The 23,602-nt window shown below is 38.8% G+C and overlaps 1 protein-coding gene across 1 annotated transcript in view; it reads left to right on the top strand.

Annotated features, from left to right (window-relative positions):
* cdon (cell adhesion associated, oncogene regulated) overlaps positions 1–23,301 on the top strand; it is a 38,531-nt gene extending 15,230 nt beyond the window's left edge. Inside the window, exons 2-19 of the mRNA XM_058387729.1 lie at positions 2,542–2,687; positions 2,947–3,225; positions 6,897–7,043; positions 7,136–7,279; positions 7,395–7,685; positions 7,847–8,116; positions 11,839–12,113; positions 12,763–12,937; positions 14,118–14,240; positions 14,745–14,948; positions 15,888–16,069; positions 17,073–17,178; positions 18,097–18,219; positions 19,755–19,946; positions 20,259–20,554; positions 20,864–20,943; positions 21,585–21,850; positions 22,626–23,301. Coding sequence (XP_058243712.1) covers positions 2,606–2,687; positions 2,947–3,225; positions 6,897–7,043; positions 7,136–7,279; positions 7,395–7,685; positions 7,847–8,116; positions 11,839–12,113; positions 12,763–12,937; positions 14,118–14,240; positions 14,745–14,948; positions 15,888–16,069; positions 17,073–17,178; positions 18,097–18,219; positions 19,755–19,946; positions 20,259–20,554; positions 20,864–20,943; positions 21,585–21,850; positions 22,626–22,774 — 3,384 coding nt within the window. The 5' untranslated portion in view covers positions 2,542–2,605 and the 3' untranslated portion in view covers positions 22,775–23,301. The remainder of the gene's footprint in view (positions 1–2,541; positions 2,688–2,946; positions 3,226–6,896; positions 7,044–7,135; positions 7,280–7,394; positions 7,686–7,846; positions 8,117–11,838; positions 12,114–12,762; positions 12,938–14,117; positions 14,241–14,744; positions 14,949–15,887; positions 16,070–17,072; positions 17,179–18,096; positions 18,220–19,754; positions 19,947–20,258; positions 20,555–20,863; positions 20,944–21,584; positions 21,851–22,625) is intronic.
* The last annotated feature ends 301 nt before the right edge of the window (positions 23,302–23,602 follow it).

The raw sequence follows: 23,602 nt of genomic DNA, 5'->3' as shown, positions 1-23,602 counted from the left end.
ATATATATATATATATATATATATATATATATATATATATATATATATATATACACACACACAATATAATATAATATATTACACTCTATTAATATAATATTATATATATATATATATATATATATATATATATATATATATGTATGTATATATATATATATTATTATATTATATTAATAGAGTGTAATATATTATATTATATTGTGTGTCTGTATAGATATATATATATATATATATATAAATATATATATATAAATATATATATATATATATATATATATATATATATATATATATATTGAGAGAGAGAGAGTGTAGATCAGACCTCTTGTATTTTTTGGTTCTTAAATCATGTTATTGTGGTAATAATGTACACAGACAAGGCTTACTAAATAGGTTTTACTCTTATAGGAATTTTTTCTGGGTCTGTGGATTAGATGTATGCAAGTCAGCATGTTTGCTTATCCCTCTCCTTCTGTGCTTGTTTATTTCCAATGATTCCATCTACAGCCCTTCCAAGTTTTTGCTTGTGCTGTACACTGAAGACATTGAGGTTTGAAATAAAAAGATGAATATAAGATGATGTATCAGAATTTCACCTTCCGTTTCCCGATATTTACATCTAGAACATTATGCCTTTGTTGGTAGACCACCCAATATTAGAACATAGGTGGGTATTAGAACAGTAAATTTTAAAGTAAATAACATTTTTATAGTTAGTTGCATATTTTTTACTTGCAATAACTGCATCCAATTGGAACCCAACTGACATCATGAAACTGTTCCTTCTTTTGTGATGCTTTTTCAGCCTTGTACTGCAGCCCTTTTAATTGCTGGTTTCTCCTGTCAGTCATCTCTTCAGGAAGTATAATGCATGTTCAGTTGGGTTAAGGTCTGATTATTGGCTTGACCAGTCTAAAACCTTCCATTTTTTCCCCACTTTTTCCACACTTTGGCCTTTCTATCACTTCATTGGAGGTTAACCTTGGTTCCAGAAATTTCTGTATTTTTTATTTATTTATTTATTTATTTTTATTTCAATCTGGCCTTCTGATTCTTTCTGCTGCCGAGTGGTTTGCCTCTTGTGTTATGGCCTCTATATTTTTGCTCTCAAAGTCTTCAGACAGTGATACCTTCACCTCAACATGAGTGGTTTCTTTTTTAGGACATTTCAAATTGTTGTATTGACTATTTCTCGTGCAGTGGCAATTTTCACTTTTTTCCCTCAGCTTCAAAATGTTTTGCTTTTATCCAATAGACAGCTCTCTGGGTTTGATGTCGGTTTATCCTTTTTAACACCAGAGGCTCATACCAATAGGCTATTAATTGTTTTAACAATCAATCTAGCAGGATAGTTGTGTCTTCCAATATTTTTGACTGCATGTCATGGCATGCTCTAAGCTGTTTAACACATCTAGATCTTATGAGAAAATGGAAGTTGAAAATCTGATCTGTTGTTTCATATTAATTGTTTAATCCCAAATGTATTCAGCGTATAGCAAAAGTGAACTATGTGTGTCACTGCTTTAATTTGTCCGAGCTAAGCAACCTGCACTGTGTATCTAGCTCCATGGCATCCACACTGTGAAAGTCTCAGCTGGAAGGCTATTGTCCTCAGCCCTCTAGCCAAACCACACTTACAAACCAGGAGAGGGTGATCAAAGGGCCCTCAGATTAGCTTGGGCCTGACACAGAAGGTGGAGCCTGGAATGGGGGTGGGGTGGCTGCTGGTTCAAAAGGAAGGAGGAATGCCTCTCATTACGTTCCTTCCACTTCTTTTCTTATCTGTCTATTTGGGTTCTCTGCATCAGTGTGTTAATGTGTGTCTGTGTGAATGTGTGAGAGCATGAGCCAGCACCCCATGTCTGCTCTTCAGGCTACAGTGAACCTGTAAGGAAGCTACACACTGTGAGTGGAGAGTGATATTAAGAGTGGATGATGGCATGAATCCCAGGCAGAGTGACTGCGAGAAACACAGAAAGGGTGTTAATAGAGGGAGACAGTAAGTGTATGAAACAAAAGGGGCAGAGAACAGACTAAGTGGGAATTCCAGAGTGTGAATGTGGAGAGTCTCTCAGTGGGAGTCAGGAGTAAGAGATTTCTCATGGGGGGAAGGCTAGCCAAGATGAAGGAATGCATAGGAGGATGTGTCACGATGCGTATTGGGAGTGTTGTTGGGGATTAATAGTGTAGCCTTAAGTTTTACTCTTGAGATTAAGAAGTCTGTATTTACTGCATATGAATTACTGAATAAAGTTACAGAATGTTACATGTAAACAGGAGTTCTGTTGGTTCCTTAAAAAAGTGATGGATTTTATGAATTATGATTTTTTTTGTTGTCATTTTATTTTTTATGTATGTTTCTCTCTCTCTCTCTCTCTCTCTCTCTAACACACACACGCACAATAATATTGCGTCACACAGTGAGGTGTGAATTAAACCAAGGCTAACATTATCTTCTTGTTGAAGACAGAGCAGCGAATATTTAATGCAGAATAAAATCTGAATATACAAAAATCTTCATTTCCCTTTTTTCTGCAGGTTTGCATGTGGACGGTGTGTGTGTGTGAGACCCCTGGTTAGTGTCCTGAGGTGAAGCAGCATCATGGAAGACAGAGGCCTAAGAGGCCTGAAGGTTCTGTCGATTGCACTGTGCATTTGCCAGACCCTTCTTTTCAACTGCCCTTGTGAGTGTACACACACACACACACACACACAGCAGGGATTCAGTATTTAATGTTCTCCTTGATATCTACACATGTCCCTCTCCTATCTCAGTCCATGCATATATGAAAGCACTCAACTCCAGCTCAACGCTTTGCTTTGCTATGAGTGAAACAGTGAAATTGCTGATATACAGTATGTTCTCTCTGCTTTATAAATTGCTGATATATCTTCTCTCTGTTTTTTCCTCTGTGTCTTTTTCTTTCCCTCTCTTCCCTGTAGTTGCATTATCTCTCTTATTCCACACACAACCGGCCTCTGTGGTTCAGAAGCAGGGTAGCACTGTTCACCTGCACTGTGTGGTACATCCCTCCTCAGCCACAGTCACCTGGTTGTTCCAGGGTCGTGCCCTAGAGCTGGAGTCACTACCTGGTGTGGAGGTTCGGTCTGACAGAATCTCCGTGCTTTCTCTACAGCCACAAAACACCGGCACTTACCAGTGTGTAGCACACTCAGAAACAGGTTCCATTACCAGCCAGTGGGCACGGGTAACCATCGCAGGTATGCACACAGACCACTCCCACTCTGACACCCTCTCAGTTCACTCAGTACTTGAGTTAAAATATGTGGAGTCTGCAGCTTTAAGATTGACAAATTAAATAATATTAATTATTTCTTTTGTCCTGAGCAGAACAAGCAAACATCTTTCTCTGATGCATTTTTTTCTTTCTTTTTTTAATAATGACCTTAGCTACAGCTAATAACTCGTTCTGTCCTTAGCTAGTCCTGCCTTCAATTTTGCAAGTGTTCTTGACCTTGTTATTGGTTAATTACTCAACAAACCTGCTAATTCTAACATGTTTCATTATTATTAATATTTTTTATAATATAACAGCACACATTATATATGGATTTCATATATGGGTCATACTTAAACTCCTGCTGTTTCAGTGGATCAGGGACTAAGAATACCATCAAGAAGAGTTGATGAAAAACAGGCATTTCATTATTTTAAAAATACTAAAGAAAGGAAGCCAGTCAATAGACACACATTAAGACATAAAACTTCCCCTTCAAAAACTCATGAATGCACATCATCATAAGCAATTTAACATTTGAAAGAATGGGATCTGGAATTGACAGTAAATTAAACAAATCTAAAATGTCCTATGAACTAAAGTTTATTTTGCAAAATATAACAGGTGTAAAAAAAATACTCTGCAATTTGGATAGTCAGAGAAAGATGTTTGCTTGTTCTGCTCAGGATAAAAGGATTAAAGGAAACATCTTTAGCAAGGTCTTCCAAGTTATTTTCATATAGCTTAAAACATCCTCCTTTCGAACTCATGCATGCAGATTAAAGCCCAAGACTCCCACCTCCCACACACTAGCACACATTGCAGTCATATCATTTGTTCCATTGCATTTGTACCTATAGTTTCATAAACAATAGCTGCAAAAAGAAAACTGCTTATAAGTACTCACAGGAAATTCACAGTGATTTATGAAGCTTTTATGTTTAGACAAATTTTTAGACATATCATGATCCTAACTGCACTTTAACTGGATCTGTAACTATGCTAAAACACGCCAAACATATCTGTCAAGAAAGCTTGAAACCACTGGATATCTGAAACTAAAATCTTTAGAAATATCTCTATTTGGTTGCTATTCAGTTCTATACCCTGTAGCACTCCGCCACACACAAGGTGGCTTTATGACCACCTGAAATAATATGCTGTTGGTCCTCTTCAGGTTGCCAAATATAGAACCTTCTAGGCAAGGTATAGTTTGTACAAGACCTCTGAAGTTGCCAGGTATTATCTGGCATCAAGACGTTAGCAGCAGGTCCTTGTAAATCCTGTAAGCTGCAGGGATCACAGATAAGACTTGTTGTTCCAGCACATCACACAGATGCTTGATCAGATTGAGATCAGGGGAATTTGGAGATCAGGGCAATGTCTTGAATGCTTTGTCATGTTTCTCAAACCAATACTGAGCAAAGTGTGCAGTGTAGCAGACACATTTTCTTGTCCAAAGAGTCCACTGCCATCATTTCCTTGTAGATGTGTAAGTAAGTAGTACATGTCAACTCAACATCCACCTGAATGCACAGACCCAGGGTTTCTTAGCAGAACATTGCCCAGAGCATCACACTCCCTCCACTGGCTTGTGTTCATCCCACAGCGCATCCTTGTGCCATTTCCTCACCAGGTAAACAACGCACCTGCCTGGCTATCCACATTCTTTTGATAGTGGACAGGCATTAACTATCTCTGCTCTGGGGCTATGTAGCCCTATAATCAGCAGGGTAGGATACACTGTGTGTTGTGAAAAATTCCGACTGTAAACATCATTAAAATTTTCTGAGATTTGTGCAGCAGAAGCCCTTCTGTTGGTTTGAACCAGACCGGTTGACCTGTACACATTGAGGGCACACAACACCCTGTTACAATTTTGTGCTTGGTCACTCTTCTGCTTACTTTAGTCACCAGTGCTGCTGGGAGAACACCACAAGCCTTTCCATTACAGACATGCTCAGAACCATTCTTCTGGCTATTACATTCTGGCTCTTGCCAAGTCGCTCCGGTCTTTTTGTCGTGCATCTAACTGACTGCTCATATTGTCATAAGTCTGAACGATGGATGTCAACAGATATTGGGCTTTTTCCTTACTACTTTTTCTATATTTCTCTTTTTTAAATTGATTTTATGAACACGTTTTCGTTACATTTTAGATGGTTTTCTGTCAATTTCGCTGTAAACCTGGCAGAATAATGAGCATTTCATTTTGGGTGTGTCATTCAGACAGAAATTGCATAGAAATCCCCTTAGGGTGAAAGAGTGTATCTGAGAGCATCCATGATTCCCTCTGTCCTGATTAGACCCCCAGTGCCAGCTGAAGAAAAGCAGCCTCAAAACATGATGCTGCCACCACCATGCTTCACTGCTTCACTGGGCTTTAAGCTGTCTCCATGTTGTGACGAACATCTTCTAGATTTATGCCCAAAAGGTTCTGCTTTGGGGTGATTTAGGCTGGATCTAGCCATCCTGTTCTATAGCCAAGAAATGTGATGAATATGATAGATTGTTGTCACATGCAGGGAGTGACTTAGACTTAACAGATGTTGCCATAGGTCTCTGGGCTTCCTTCCTGATCAGTCGTCATCTTGTCCTTTCGTCATTTTGGGAGGGGCATCCTGTTCTTGCTAATTTCACTGCGACTCCCATTTTCTCCACTTGATGATAGCTTTCACAGTGCTCCATGGTACATTTTAATGTTATGGAATTTCTTTTGTACCACTCTTCTGATTGATAGATTGATAATCATTCTGATTTCTTTTAACAATGAGATCCTCTGCATGCCCTTTGTGAGCCATCACATTAGCAGCTGGATGAAACCAAAATGACATCAGGAAAATCCATTAGAAAACACTAATTTTTAGTTGGGGTTCATCAGAATTACTTCTTGACAGATATATGATAATGACTTTTAAACACAAGTTTTACAGTGAGTCTGAGCACAGGTACATGCACCCAGCCAGGTGCCATTTTTTTCCCTCCTAAAAACATTATGTTTACAAAAAATTTTTCAACAGTTCTTCATTTGGATTTTATTGGTTGCTATGTCACATTAAAGGTGGAAAAAGACCTGCAATGATTATCTGTGTTTAATGTTTTACACGAACCTGCAATCGGACCAGGGGTGTGTACACTTTTTATATCTGTATAACACAACCCTGTACAATGGAATCAAAATTATATTTGCCACATATTTTTTGCACCCGTGACCAACACTCAATCATGGATGTACTTTAGAATAAAAAGGAAATACTACAAAAACAAAAGGCTATGTCTGAGCTGCTAACACACTGGACAAACACACTGCAAATCAAGGGCTACTAAGGGAAGGAAGTTGAAGCTTTTTTTTTTGTTCATGCACCTCTTTAGCAGTATCCTTTATTAGCTTGGAGGTTTCCTCTGAAGTGATGTGGGCTGCTGTCGGGAAGTGACTGTTATCAGGAGCAGCACTTGCCTATGTTTCACCAGACTGATTGGTTATGCAGATAATGATTTATTATTATTCAGAAGAGAGGACATGTTCTCAGCTGCCCACACTCGACTTTCAATATTTAACTGAAAAGGGTTTTTGTAGTACAGTTAATAGGTTGAATATGTTTTACTTTATATTATTACAATTTTATTTTTGTTTGTGTTTCACTGTACATTTAGGTATTAAGGAGTTTGGACAGACCCAACGGCGGTCTTTAGTAGAAAAAGAAGGGAACACTGCTGTTATTGAGTGCCAGCTACCTCAGAGTAATCCCCGGGCTTTGCCACGTTACAGAATACGGGGAAAATGGCTGGAAGAGTCTACAGGTATACCACAGTATCCCAGAAGAATATAACAAGACTATAACACAGACGTCTACATACATTAATGTTTTCTTAACTTGTGTTTTATTTTTCAGATGAATATTTAATCCTTCCTTCTGGAAACCTTCAGATAGTCTCTGTTTCTTCAGAGCACCAGGGCATGTATAAATGTGGAGCTTATAATCCTGTTACCAGAGAGGTCAAGGTTGAGCCCTATGGCACTAAGCTCTTAGTGAAAAGTAAGCTGGGTTTATAAAAAAAAAAAAAAAAAAAAACCTTTGTGGCAAACATGAATATGAAAATTGTTTTGATGTGCGTGGATTGCGTTTAGCTCACCCGTCTCCCCCTTCACAGAATCGGATGGTCCTTCCCCTGTGGGGATAGTATATCCAGTCTACTCTGTCAGCCTGACAGTGGTACAGTCCATGTCCTTGGTTCTGGAATGTGTAGTATCAGGAAATCCCTCTCGTGTTGTTAAATGGTTGAAGGATGGCCAAGAGCTGCCTCTTGCTCCCAGACTGAGACTTCTGCATAGTAATCTGGTGCTGAGTGATGTTCAGATAAGTGATGGAGGAAATTACACTTGCTTTGTTCAACCAGAGGAAGGTGGTGTAGCCAGTGCTAACTATACTGTGGATGTGCTTGGTGAGTTCAGTCATATGGAGTAGCAAACATAGTCATATTTCATATTTGAGTCATATTGGGTGGTCAAAACATAGGTTAATGTGTGTAAATATACACACAGCTGTGGTGTTACTTTGAAAACAAACTAAATTAATATCACTGTTTTTCTTTTTCTCCCACAGGACCTCCTGTTATAATAAGAGGTCTGAGTGACCAGACTGTGAAATCTGGCTCATTTGTGCAATTCAATTGTGCCACTTCTGGAAATCCTGTTCCTAACATCAGCTGGCTCTTCAACTCTTCCCCAGTTTTATCCTCATCACGACTACAGATTTCAAACTCCATCCTGCGTATTTTCTCAGTCACTGCCCAGGACCAGGGCATGTACCAGTGTGTGCTAGACAATAGGATTGGCTCTGTACAATCAGCTGCTAGACTTAGCATTCAGTTGGGTAAGAATATTTTATTTTTAATCAGCATAAAAAAAATCCTTTCTTGATATTCTATTAAGTCTCATTTTGAAGAATCATCATTCAAAAGTTCATTACTCAGCACTCTCAAATTTCTATTTGTGGTGTCAGTGAGGGATATATGAGATTAGTGTTTGAGGGGTGTGGGAGTACGCCAGGCTCTGTCGAAGAGTTGGAAGGAGGATTATGGGACGCAGACAGGCTTTTTGGCTGCAGCAGTGCTGGGGGAGGGTTGCGGGAGCAGAGAGGTCTTTGGCGGGCAGCACCAGAGCCATGAGAGTGAGCTTTGTGTGTACTGTCGTGGATAAGCTCTCGAACAGCGGAATGTAAGGAGTAACTGCACAAGGTTATGATGAGAAGCAGACCACCCAGCTGTCAACCTTGCACAAAACTGGTCTTCTACTTATTAACACACACCTATGCACACACACACACATATGCAAAAGCCTGCCCCATTCTGCTCCAGCTCTGTTTATCAGCATTGCCCTGCATTTCTGAGCGTGATTGATAAAGGCAGTGATATGCAAGCTTTATGTTCGAAAAAAAAGACAGCTGAGGTCAGTTCCAAATGTTTTTTTTTTCTGGCTTGCATGACAGAGAATATGGTCTTGATAAAATGCAGGTCGGCTTAAACTCATGATTGTTTATGTAAAGTTGCTCGTCTCAGATACTGGAGGAGTGTATTATGGAAAAATATTGCAGGGTCAGTTGTCTGGTAGATCTATCACTGCAGCCCCAAAAATGTGCCTTAAAATAATAGTTCATCGCCTAGCTCATCTGTTCTGCCTTTTTTTTTAACTGCTCAGTTTTTTTCACTAACACCAACAATAGTTTTAGAGCATCTGTCAAAAATTAAGTAGAGGTGTATTGCTTTAAGATACACGTACAATAAACTGCATCACTGAGTTGCTCCTTAGCAGTGAACAGACCATTCATACATTCATCCTTCTTTAATAACTGCTTTACCCTGCTCAAGGTTGTAGTGGATCAGTAGGTATTGGGAACACTGGGTGTGAGGGAGTAATATACATTCCAGTTTTTCAGGCTCTATGTATACTCATTTATTCGGTGTCATTTATTCGGTGCACAGCCAGTACATGAGTAACCCATGTGGATATCGTTTAAAACTTTTCACAGATAGTTGAGGATCGAACCAGGGAGCTTTGAACAGAACATGAGGCTAAAATACATTGAACAAAATATGAAATATGATCTTTGGATTTGTTTAGGCAAGGCTTCCTCACAAGCCTTTGGAACATGGTGTGTATAATGAGCTCAGGTCAGTCCTGTAATGACAGAGGTATAGAAGCAGGCCTTGTTCTTGCTTCTATAACTCAGCTGGCCATGCTGCCACTCGCTCCTTCTCAAAGGACAGCCCACTTATTTTTCTCAGGTTGTGAGCACAGGGCCTGCTGGGAAATACATCTGTGAGGCTTCTGATGAGCACAGATCCGAATAGGTCAAGGCTTGCTGATTGTGGGCGAGCGGAAGTGATTTACTGTATACACTGGTTTCTCTCTCTCTCTCCACTCCCTCACTTTCTCACTCTCCCTTTTTCTTTCGGTGCCAGATATCAGGACAGTCTTCCACTGGTAATGTTTACAGAACACCTAACATTCCCCCATTAACTGATATTAAGAAGACCTGAGTCAGAGTGATAAGTGCATTACAAAATCATATTCATATTCTGCAACATCCCTAGGACAGAAAGTAGATGAGGTAAAGTTTTGACCCTAAATCTTGCCCTGCTTCACTCATTTCCCAGAAGGGTTTCAGTACCCTAAAAATGTCAGGTGGAACATATCAAAATGATAATATTTTGTTTATAGTATTTAACATTATAGAAAATATGTATGAATGACACAGTTTTGTGTTTGAATTACATAAAACATTGTAAATTGTAAAAATAAATACAATACTTATTTACATAAATAAAAATAATAATAATACCTTAATAAGAAGATTTTTATTTCATATAAAATATACTTATATTTTTTAAAAATTGCTTAAAATTTGTTTTAAAATGTCTAAAGACAGAAAAGTGATTTTAAAATGTATTAAAAAGTTAAAGCTTTTTAAATATGCAATAATAAGCTGTTAGATAGCATGCCAAATCTCATGTAGAGGGTTTCCATATTTCAGCAAACACTCAAAGTATTCAAACACTTTAAATTGTTTGCACCAGGTGATTGCAAATTTGAATTCCGACATTGCCGTAGCCATCCATGGTCAAAAGCCAAAGTTAACAGTGCTCTCAGGATGGGAGGGATGGCGTTAAGCTAATCATGCATGTCTGTCAGCTCACATATGCATAACCGGGCAGATCGTCCTTTCTTCCTAGTGCATTAAGTTGCCCTTTCATCATTCTTGAATGATTCTTTTTAATACTGATTTAAAACAAAGCCTTTTTAGAAGAGAAAAGTCACATGCCAGTTAGCTTTGCAGAAGCAGCTGTGAGGATATCCCAGCTTTATATAGTGGCATTTTATCTTTCTGCAATGTAACACACCCAAAAGCTGAAGTACATCTAGTAAAATCCTATTCAATGGCTATTGCTGAAAATTGTAAATGACAATTTCTTGATTTGGAAGACATTATTGCTTTGAAACATAGTTAACTTGCTCACTTACAGCGCATTAGAATATAGGCGGCTTGACAGAAAGTTCCACAGGTCATCTGAACTGAAGGAAGTGAATACATTTATATTCTGCAATAAAAACATGAATCACTTCATTTTCCAGACATCTTTTTTTTTCCTTCCTGTCGCAAGGACATAGTGGTAGGCTTTACTATAAAAAAAAAAACAAAAAAAAAAACACATGGGATGGAATGCAAGTGCGCTTGTTTTAGGCCCATCCTTTGCTCTACAGTTACCAGATCTAAAGCTGTTTGTTTTGTAAAGTAAACCAGTGCCATGCACCCAGAAGCAGGACAGATAAGAGATGTAGAGATATCATGCCTCAATCTATCTTTTCACTGTCCGCTGTGTACAAAAAAAAAAATTCTGAATGCTGCTTTTTACTCACCCAGATTCAGCTGTCTTCTCTGTTTGGCTTGTGGATACAGACCTAGAGAGAGATACAGAATTCATTCATCTAACAAACAGCAAAACACACGACAATCCTACACTGTTTCAAGGCATCACTCATCTCCATAACGTTTCATCTTCCAACTGCCTGTCTAAGATGTGCTGTAGTAACATTTCCAGCTTTTGATATTTCCCAGGTGGATTGCTTTGGCTGCAGATAGCATTCAGTTCAATAAGAAATTCTAAACAAAGCATCATTGTGCAGTGCTGTTAAAGTCCTGGCCACTGAGTTTTACTGTGTCGATTGAAACAGCTCCATATTGGTGTTAAAGTTTCCAGCTTGGTCTCTAAAGATTTCAAGTGTGCTCAGCAGATTACTCACATACTTTCAGGGAAGGATTTGGAAGCACCATATAGAGACTATTGTCCTCAACACTGTGCTCAGTACTACTAGTTCCCTTAACTATTAAAGATCTAGTTTTACCATTCGAGTATAGCGTATATGAAGAAAAACCTTTGAAAATGTTGTTTGCTCTTTGTGAGATCATGGGTTAAAAATGGTGTGAACATGCTTAAAGGGTTACTAATAGGACTACTGTTCTTAGCATTAGATATTTAACACATATTTAAAAAATCTACGTATTTATCTAAAGCTATGTAACAACTGTTTTGACAGAAACTCCGTCCAGTTCCACCACGGCTGCTACTGTGTCCACACAACCAACTGTCCATCCAGTTCAGAGTGATGAAGGAGAGGGGCTGTTCCTGCCTTCTGATGATGGTCTTGCAAAAGTTTCATTCCCAGAGAGGACCACTGACGAACCCACTCCAGAGGCTCCAATCATTATCAGTCCACCACAGACCCACAGGCCCAATGCGTATGATCTAGAGTGGCGGCCAGGGCGAGACTGGGGAAGACCAATCAACGCCTACTTTGTTAAATATCGCAAGGTGATTGATATCTTCACTTTATATGGACATGCACTTTGGAAGACATTTATATTTGCATATTAGTGATTTATAATAATGCATTAACTTTCCAAGATTCTGCCTGCTCTATGAAATTGGAAATGTACTTGATAAAGTATGCAATTAGGATTAGTGCAAAGGATGCACTGATTTGTGATTTGATACCGAGTATCTGTATTACCCTCAAATATAGATTATATGCATTTTTTCTCTCCAATCCACTGTTGTTCTTTTTTTTACTATGTGAATGTGTGTGATGTCAACAGTTTTTATCTCTTTATGCAAAGTTGCTTACTGAGGATCATCATCTCCATCATTTCCATCTTATCAAAAGCTGGACGATAATCATGACAAAGCAGGCAACTTCACAGCTACCCCTTTTAGAGCTTTTTGTAGTCAATAGTATGGAAAAAGTCTGCTTGAATCTAAATGAGACTTTTTCAGGCATTACCACAGTTTGTCATCATTCTGATTTAAAATTACCAATATGGGTGAAGTAAAGTGAAAGTGGACAGAGATGGACAGAAATCCAGATCAACATCAGCACGTCTGTTTATTATGCTGTATGTAATATCTGGTCATGCATATTGATTTATAACCAAGCTCTGATTGTGTTTGCATGATGTTATAGGTGGATGAGTTGGGCAACGTAGTAGGCGGTTGGTACACAGTAAGAGTTCCAGGTAGTGAAAGGAGCCTCCCCCTGTCAGACTTGGAGTCTTCTAGCCTGTATGAGGTGCTGATGGTAGCACGGAGCAGTGCTGGTGAGGGCCAGCCTGCCATGCTTACCTTTCGAACAGGAAAGGGTGAGGATTACACTCAGTCATTCATTTCATCCACTGTCTTATTTTCTCAAGCTGTTTGGGGTTTGGTGCACTATTCCAAACCCAGCAACGATGAGTTGTTAAAATCATCTTATAAGAGAGTATCACTGCTGTGCTGATAATGGTCTACTACCCATCATATTCTTGAGGTTCTTTCAATTACAATTATTTACTGCATTAATTAACCTGTAAAACTTAGCATTTAATATAAACAGAATAAATAAACCTGTAATTAATATTAGCAAATTTAGTATTATTATTCATTTACATATATTAAAGGTTAACTAAATGTTAATTAAACAAACCTGCATTGATTTGTATAGGCATCAGTCCATGTCTATAAAGACCTCATAATTTTACAAAAAATATGATATGCTCTTCAAATGTTGGAACATTCGGAGGTTTGGTCTCCAGCTGTAAATATCAGAACTAAAGTTTCACTATTTTATTAGTTTATGTTTGGGATTTGTTACATTCCAGAAAGTTCAGAAAAGTTTACTGGAGACACTAACAAACTGTTATATAAGCTGTGTTGCGGTATTTTGTTCTAATAGAATCACACAAGGTTTACAATCTTTTTAAATTAAGGAAAAGATTCGTTTTGGAAAGCCAGCAGAGATATGTTAAGGTCTGCATTAGCTATATAGAGCTGTATGGAGTAATTTGGACAGGGGTCCTGGCAACCCTCCTCATAAGCATCATATAAACTTTTGTATTGTTAATGTATTGTTTCAGTATTTTATTCTGTACAGCCTAACATGTAATGCATGCATACTGTATATACATGAACCCAATAAACCAATTCCAAAGTGGGAGATGATCATGTAATAGTATGCATTATCATAAACATACATGTACATTGCAATTGAACAGCCCTGTTTAATAGAGCTAGGTACACAGAGCAGAGTTTATTAGAGTCGGGTCACTTCCATTAGAAAACATGTAACTGTGTGCAGAAACGCATGGCAGGTCAGTAAGGGTAAATGAGACATACAGGCCTCCACACTGCACTGGCACAGTGAAGCCGCTGTCCACAGAGGGAATAACACAGCTATAAATCACTGCAGATCTCTTCCCAGCACTTCTGTCTACTTTTTCACCCATGCCCTTTCTGCTTCCTTCTCTATTTCTTTTCTCACATTTTCCCCTCTCTCATTTTTAGAGAAGAGCTCTTCCGCCAACAAGAATCCCTCCAAGGCCCCATTTGTGTCTTTGCCTGAGAAACCCCCTGAAGAAGAAAAAAAAACCATCAATACGCACTATGGAGTGGTCATCACTGAGAGAGGTAACCTGTTCAGATGAAAACATTCACAATGATTAGTCTGACAGTAAACAGAATGAAACAATCGAACACTGTGATTGTAACTAAGAGTGCATGTTAGATTTAGTTTGTATAATGTATAGGCATGTATGTGGATTCGTGTGTGAGCGAGACTGTATTTCTTTGATTTACCATTAATTAATATAAATCTTTTTTTTTTGTTGTTGTTTTTACTAACCCGCTCTCCTGGCTTTCTCTTTCTATTTGCCTCTATTTGTCTATGGCCCAGAGCCCGTTCAGTAAGTACATGCTCCACTCTGGCATGTGGTTTGTCTATGTTGTGTGTGTTTCTGTTTATTTTTTCTTTAGCTGCTCTTTTTGTCTCTGTGTGCATTTGATCCTTTTAACAAGATGGATGGTGAACAGTTTCCACTTCACAGGAAACATGGCCATTTTTCATGTTCAGTCAAGAAACTAAAATACTTATGTTTACGGTTTCAGGTTTACTTAGTTTGTTTTGTCTTGCAGTTCCTGAGGCCCCAGATCGGCCAACCATCTCTATGGCGTCAGAGAATTCAGTTTACGTCACATGGATCCCGCGGGCCAATGGTGGCTCTCCAATCACAGCTTTCCGTGTAGAGTACAGGAAGGGCCGTAATGTGGATTGGCTCGTAGCTGATGATAACATCTCACCTCTCAAGCTGTCTGTGGAAGTGCGCAACTTAGAAGCAGGTCGAGTTGCACATACTCACTTGTATTACACTAGACACTGGTATGCCTGCAACTAAAAGCTAACCCTAAAATATCAACCTAGCAAATCAAAAGATATCCTTAACCTTAGTACGAAAATGTTTTAGTTTTAGAAAGAGTTCACTTGAAAGACAATATACTGCACACATACTACATGTTATTGCAGCCTGAAATGTTTCATGTAAGGATGCATTATTCTCACAGAGACTGAAAAAGGATATTGGATAGCCTCCAGATACACCAGTACTGGACTACAACATTTCATTTGACAAGAAAAATAATCTTACTGTAGTTTTCTTCTTGTCAAGCACTGAGAAGAAGAAAAGTCTTGAAGTAAAAAACCACAGCTACAAGCTTAGATGTCAAACATTTTTTTTCCAGGCTATTCTAACAGTGTGCATTTAATCATATGAGTAAACAACACGTACCAGGAGGTCTCAAACCATATGTAGCCAGGGACCCATTAAAATGCAAAGTAAATTCTCCAAATCTCAGCAGATTCTCTTTATAAATGATGTTTAAATGGGTAGAATGATATTTTGTCTGTTTATTAAATAGTTTTTATTCCACTTTCCATCAACAGAGCATATTGGGTCCAAGTTGACGTTGTTTTTAAGTGTATTTGTTTTTGAGTTTTTGATCTTTGGATTAAACCAATTCTGTTCAAGGGAGCAGTCAAACTATCCTTGATAACTATATATCTGTGACTATAACTTGAAAATTAATATAATATTTTTGACAATGGTAGGTTAGGATTTCTATTACTGTAACTATGGCTATGCTTCAGGGGCCCCTGCAGGTCCATAGACCCTACACTCCAAAGCACTAGCACATAACGCATGATTCCCGGGTGTGTTTGATGAATAGCACTTTTTAGCACGTTAACAGATTTGTTAACGGTTTTCACTGTTCCATCCACAGGTTCCACGTACCGTTTTCGTGTCATTGCCATGAACATCTATGGGGAGAGTCCCCACAGCGCCCCCTCCAAGCCACACCAGGTAGCGATGACGAGTTCACCCGTGTCCAACCGCCCTGTGACTGGTCCTCACATCTCTACTACTGATGCTGTCAGTGACACACAGATCATGGTGCGATGGACTGTGAGTACTGCAATGGCATGGACAAGGAATATTTGTTTATATTTATTATAATTATTTTTGTCAGGTTTATCCCCCTTATTTCTGTGGTTTATAAGTTTCTTTGTGTCATCGCTATAGTATATTGCTCTACTGTTTTTCCACCTAGCATGGCTTGGCACAGGAAGCTAACAAACCTTGCCCAGTGTGATTTCATTAGAAAGGATGTAAAAGTGTGCTCAATACAGAACCCGTTGGCTAGTCGTATCAATTTGACGTATTTTTTGTAGGATAACCTGGAGGTTAGCATCACCCTGGTTTCCCTGACAAAAAGCCAATAAGAGATTCCATTGCTTTTTTTGGATTATTTTAAAATAATAAACTCTGGGATTTAAAAAAAAGTTTAGGACCCTTACACATTTTGTTCATCAAAATAATCTTTACAAATGGACACATCTTTTATGAATTTTAAAGCCTAAAGACAATCATCAGAAGCAAAAAGGCTAAAGTTAAAAGCTATAACTGAATAAAAGTAATGTATTTAAAAATGAAAATTGAAAAATGAGTAAGGTATTACTGTTGCATTTTATGTCATAGAATGCATTTGAAAACTACCATATGTTAACCACAGAACTCTTTTCTGGCATTTAACCAGACACCCATAAAAAAGAAACCTGTTGCCTTTGGGATGATGGAACCGGAAGTGCAAAAACGCTAACTCATTTCCAGGATTTAGGACTCATTCCTGCAGCACTCCATTAGGGGCTGTGTCAAGAAGCAGTTATAAGGAGCAGAGTATAGTGAGGTCTATTTTCGAGTGTGGGAATGGGAAGAGAATGTGCTCTGTTTTAAGGAAATGAAGGCCAAAAGTAATTAGTTGAAAGTGCATGAGAGAATGTGGTTTGATTCTTTCTGGGTTTCTTTGTAAATATTAGTTCCTTTAGGTTCAGTGTGTTTGGCAGAGTGATTCTGGGTAATTCAGCATTTTGATAACTTCTGTATCTCTCCTTCATTTTGTTTTTAACAGTACACCCCTTCCAGTAACAACAACACCCCCATCCAGGGCTTCTACATCTACTATCGACCGACAGACAGTGACAATGATGGTGATTATAAGAAAGATGTAATAGAAGGTAGGAAGGATTCATGCCTCATGCTGGTCTTTTTATTTTTAAATTTTTCCAGTGCATCAGCTAGTCCATTCTTCATGCTGATTCATGACCATTTAAGTGCTTTCATCTTCCATGTTGTTCTGTTCTCCATGTATATCTGTGCTAAATTGGGTGTGTTTTTTGTTGCCATGGATATTTTGTCTGTGTATGTCTGGGGGTAATAGAAGTTCGGTGTGATATGTCTGCTGACTGACGTGCAGTGAACCTGCAGCATGTCGTAATGAGCCAGGGTAAAAAAAAATTAAGTAAATGGCTGCCCCTCTAATGGGCCCAAACTGAAACCCTGCACTCAAGACAATGAGAGGGAGTGGGGGCTTACACAGCTGAGGGAATGTCGACAGTGATCCTTAAACCTCCTCTTTTTTTTTGTATTTCTCTCTGGCCTGAGAGCTGTCTTTTTGTTTTTTAACTGACAAGCTGGGAGAAATACATGCATACCTTCAGTCAGATAAGTCAGCCTCAAATGTCCAAAGCCTCAACAGCTATCCATGCTTCTTAATGTTTGTGCTGTTGTATATAGTGTGTATATGTGTGTATCTCTGCATAAGCTCATGAAACTCTTTCCTGCAATCTTTGATTAAAGAGCTGACTCAGAGTGAGTGTACATGTTCATCTGTGAGATCAGAGTGTATGCACAGTGCAGTGTGTGTACTGAAGCCCAGCCAGAGCAAACATTAAGTTGCCTTATAAGGAGTCTGTCTGTAGTAAAGCATGTGTCTGAAGCATCATGGGACGTAGGGAGAAGAGGGAGAGAAAGAAAGAGTGGAAATGGTGAGAAAGACGAAAACAGAGGGAGACTTGTGCGCATACTTAAGCGAGACTGCCCTGTGGAATTATGCCCCAGTGTAACATTCCCCCTATCATTTCACACCCCTATAGGTATCAGACGCTGGCACATGATTGGTCAGCTTCAACCCGAGACATCCTATGACATCAAGATGCAGTGCTACAATGATGCTGGGGAAAGCGATTACAGCAACGTGATGATTTGTGAAACCAAAGGTGAGAGACAGACTAACATTGTACTGATATGGGAATGCTATACTTGAACAGACTACAGGAGGCTATAAAAGCCACTGCTGTAATTACAGACCTGAACACAGCAATGGTTTATTAGAGACGGAGACAATGGGACACATTGTGCTTCATCGCCTTTACGTCATGATCTAATGACTGTTATTAATACAGGCCTGGGGTAATCAAAACAAGTCTCAGTACGCACAGTGACCTGTTATTAGCACAAAGCTTTGAACCTGTAAGAAACTTGCTGCTCAGTACTGTTTAGTAAATGCTTGTTTGTTTCCTTTCATCTTACATTTTATAATCACAGCTGGGAAGGTATAAAGAAATCCATGGTATGTATATACACAGTATATTTACAATATCATGGTTTAATAGGAATAAATGTACACCTGCACATTTATGCAATTATTCATGCATTCATGTGGAAACAGCATCATGCAGATACAGGTCAAGAGCCTCAGTAAATATTCACGTCAAACATCTGAATTCGGATATCATCATCTCTATGACCTTGACAATGGCATGGTTGTTGATCTGGTGTCTCTAGAGTGTACACAGAATGGTACTTCTTTTTCTGTTATTTATTGATAGAAAGCAGTTTATATAAATGGATTGTCATACCCATTCACATGATCAGCAGGTCATTACTTTGAGTCTGCTTAATCTAAAAGCCACTATTTAACTCTTTTTTTTTTTCTTTTTTTCATTGAAACACCAGCAGCTATTATAAATTAGCTTGTGTTATAGCTAATAAGGACTAAGTAGCAAAGTGTATATTTCTTAGCCGTAAGATATGCAAAACTGAATAATCAGCTTGTCATGACAGCAGTTTGTCAAGCACCCAACCAATACATGGCAGGTGTACAAATCTTCACTTGAAGCTTAACTGTGTGCTTTAGCAAGCTAGCAAAGTTAACTAATGCTAGCTAATGTTAGCTAGCTCATTCTAAAAGGCTTAATAATAAGTGGATTGTTTGAAGCATATCAGTATGTCCCAAGGTCTGGAGCTGTGAAAAATAAGTGTGCTAGTTTTAAGAAGGGTTTTGTGGGAGGTTTTAAGAAAATAGTGTTATGTAGCTCTGTATTGACATTAAATGAAACAGAAAATTCAAATCTCCCATTCCTAATGTAGTAATCCAAAGGATGACACTGTTCGCTGAAGTGCATGTTCCTCATGGAGTCTATCCAAAAAAACTGAATTTTGCTAAAACATTTTCAAACAGTTGGACTGGCTGCCTTATAACACTTCAGCAGCAATTTAACTGTTAAATCTTTGGAAGCTAGTGAAGTTACTGTAATGCATTTTAAAGTGGATTTGTAAAGATCTTTTGAGAAATTGTGTTTGGCTTTTAGAAGATTATTAAAACCCAGAAAACAATACCTTTGAAAAATAACTAAGACTTGGCCCTGGGGATTACTTTGTTGTGTCATCATCCATACTGCTCTAGGATAGAGTGAATGATTTGCCATTCTTTCTTTCTTATTTCTTTCTCTCTATGTTTTGATCTATACAGCACGTCAGCCTCCAGGTGTTCCCAGTCAGCGGCCCTTCACTCCACCAGTCGTGTATCCACCCAGTTCAACCTCTTCAGCAGGCGGCGTCTTGTACCTGATTGTGGGCTGCATTTTGGGTGTCATGGTGCTCATCCTGCTCATCTTCATCATCATGTGCCTGTGGAGAAACCGCCAGCAGCACAGCATGCACAGTGAGTCCCAGTCCAGGCCTGTGGAGTGATCCACTGCCACGTTTTCCCCTGCACCAACAGGCACTGTGAAGTTCTGAATGGGGTTGAGTAACAGAGTAAATACTTTGGGCTGTGCATGTAAAAGTAGTAGCCCACATATCCCATTTACAGAAATAGGCTGGCAAACATTAATGTGTTCTTGAGGACATGAATATTCATATGTTCCATTTCTTGGGACAACACTTAATAAAATATATTAAACTTTCTTTCACTATTCTTGTTTTCTCTCTCTTTTTCTTTTTCTCTCTCTTTCTCATTTCTCTGTCTGTCTAGAATACAATCCTCCTGGTTACCTGTACCAGTCTGCTGAGATGAACGGTCACATTATGGAATACACAACACTATCTGGCTCCAGCCAGTTCAACGGCAGCATACATGGTAGCTACGGGAACAGTGGGTCTGTCATGCCCCAGGGTTGCCATCACCTCCACCATAAACTCCCCAATGGTCTGACACTACTAAATGGCTCAGGCCCTCTCTACAGTCTGGGACATTCCCACACACATGACACACCTCTGCCCCACAGCACCGTGGACTTTGAGCATACACACCCTCACCATATGCACAGTGTGAGTAAATAGAGACACACTGTCTGGCTGTACAAATTTATATGGGTTTATATGTACCCAATATATGGGTTTATGTTTATTACTGAGTTATATATCAGAAATATAATACAGAAGATACACAAGAATTAGTTTTTTATGTTGTTTTGGTGCTGGATCTTTATATGTTGAATTGGTAACACGTAAAACTGCATGTGAAAGGTTGGAAAAACGTGAGTTGCTGAACTATAGTCAGTATTCTTTTCTATACAATAGCTTGTAACGTAACATTAGAGTGAAAGTATCTAATTAATTGCATTTCTGCTGTAACAGCGAGGAAACATGTACACATCTGTACCCCAGACGGACTCTTCTGACTGCATGAACTGCCAGAACTTCTGTAACAACAACAGGTGAGAGAAAAGCAACTACGGTGAAAGTGTTCATTCTGTCTACATGCCAATCATCTGGGTCTCAAGAGTCTTTTCTGGTCCAGACATACACACACCAACATGGCATACGTCCATCAGTGTAGCTTGTTTATCTCTTCTAGTGTGTGTAGCACTAACAGTTTATTCGGAGTGCAGCCATGCAACTCTCTTAATGACAGCACTGTTTATTTCTCAACTTCCCACAAGTCAGTGGGGAGCGCCGGAGTGAATGGAACTGATAAGAGCAGAAGTCATTCAGAGTTTGCAGTGTGTGCATGTGTGATTTTGTTTATTTACAAGAATTTGTGATTCTGTGTGTATATTTAAATTTTTGGGTTTAGACACGTGCTTGTATAAGTGTGTGTATAAGAAAGAAGGTGACTACAGCTTTATCACTCAGCATAAATACACAGGCCTTGTGTTTGATAAAATGCATACGGGAGCTGAGTCAGTTGGAAGCTGATTTAATTGGGAAAGTGGTTTTTATAGTACTTGTATAAAACATTCCTTGGATTATAACAACTCCATTTGCTTTGAACATTGACTCACTGGCAGTTTAACAACATGGATAAGTAAAGAAAAAATAAATAAAACTTCATGTGCATTTCTGTGTTTCTGACCAGGTGTTACACAAAAGCCAATGGCAATTTCTCAGGTGGCCTAAAGCACCACTTGGTACCTTGCCAGCTTGATGGTCTCGAGATGGTGCCACTGAACCATGGCTCACTCCTGTGCCATGGTAATGACAGCTCAGCACACCAAGGGATTTGCGAGAGGGTGGATGTGAACAGAGAGCAAATGCAGGTGAACTCAGACTCATCATCATTATCATCCCAGAATTCTGAGAGTGGAATCGGACAAGAAGTGCCAGGCATCAACTATAATGGAGGTGAGCCAGAAACATTAGTGTTTTTTTGTTTTTTTTTAATTAAAACCTTTAAAACAAAAATATAATGGTTATGTAATCTGCCTCTTTTGAACTATGTTATATGGCTAAAATTTGTGTACTCCTGACCATCATACCTTTATGTTCTTTTTGAAGATCCCATTCCAGGTTTGGTTCCACTTTACTGTTATAATAACCCTCACTCTTCTGGGAAGGCTTTCCAATAGATTTGTATCATGGCCGTAGGGGTTTTGTGTTCATTCACCCACAAGAGCATTAGAGCTCAGGCACTGATGTAACATGAGGAGGTGTAACACACAGTCTGCATTCCAGTTCATCCCAAAAGTGTTGAGGTCCAAGCTCAGTGTTAGTCCACTCCATCATTGGCAGACCAGGTCTGCATAGAGCTCACTTTGTACACAGGGGCATTGTAATTCTGGAACATGTTTTGGTCCCTTAGTTCCAGTGAAGGGATATCATAAGGCCACAGCATACGAAGACATTCTATACATTTGTGTGCAACTCATACATTGTTTAGAGAAGGCCCATATATTTGGGTATGATGGTTAGGTGTCTACATACATTTGGCTGTATATTGTACATGATATAAAGATGCTCATTCAGATTATTTCCCTTGACACAGAGTAACTACCGAGCAGTGTAAATTGCTACAGTGCAATTTTTTACATTCTGTATTACTATACAGTTTTGCACACACTAATTGACTTCTGCTTGTCTTCCCATGCCTGCTGTGTGTCTTCATATGGTGTTCATACAGATTCAGTACAGTGTGTGAACTCAGACGAGCCATTGATGTGCTTGGAGAGGCTGGACCTATCTGATTTGGACTGTAAAGAGAAAACCATTTGGATCTCCACCGCAAGTCTAAATGGAGACCTTATCCACCCTACAGCACAGGAGATCTGAACTCAAACACGGCAGCAATCAACAAACAGACAAACACACACACACACAATCATGCATATACTTATACAAGAACAGCAGACAATGAAGAAACATGAAAAATGTATTCAGAGAAAAAGAAACAGCCAGCGCTGAAATGCTCAGACTTTACCCGAAGGACACTATACTGACCTACTGTGCTGGATGTGAATGAGGGAGGAATGGAGGGGGAAGTGTGTAGGCACAGAAGAATGGATTTTGGAAGTGCTATGTCTCTTTTCCATCTGTGCGAAGGACTTTAAAAACAAAAAAGAAAAACTCTTTAGATGGCTTATTTATTTTTTGTATTAGTAAAATATTCTTTCATATGAATGTATCTGTTTTAAGAAAAAAAAGTTAGTCTTTTATATTATTTATGCTTTTTGGATGAAATACTTATTTTTATTTTTGTTTTTAGTTTTCCCACACATTCCACACAGTGTGGAGTTCAGCCATTGTATGTGTAAAGTTGTGTAATAATATAAAGAAGATATGGTAGAGAGTGTATCCTGCTTCTTTGTGTGTGTTTGTGTTTCTTTCTTTTCAGTTATCTAGGAGCAGTGAGGTAAGTTTCCTCAGATTCATAGCTAAAGAAAAAAAATTCCCTATCACTGATCCTGAAGCAATTTTTCACCAAGTCGCAGAACTGAAGTCAAGATTTGAAAGAAGTGGAGGTTATCCCAGACCAGCATAACAGGACATCATCTATCAGACCTTCTTTGTTTTTTAAGCAGTTTACCCGCCTCTTACTAGTCAGCAACAACCATGTTGATTGATCACTTCTAAGACTTCCTGAATGCTTTATTTACACAA

The sequence above is a fragment of the Hemibagrus wyckioides genome, linkage group LG04 (assembly GCF_019097595.1).
Source record: "Hemibagrus wyckioides isolate EC202008001 linkage group LG04, SWU_Hwy_1.0, whole genome shotgun sequence".
In the NCBI taxonomy this organism is placed as follows: Eukaryota; Metazoa; Chordata; class Actinopteri; order Siluriformes; family Bagridae; genus Hemibagrus; species Hemibagrus wyckioides.
This window is presented reverse-complemented; position numbering and strand designations above follow the sequence as displayed.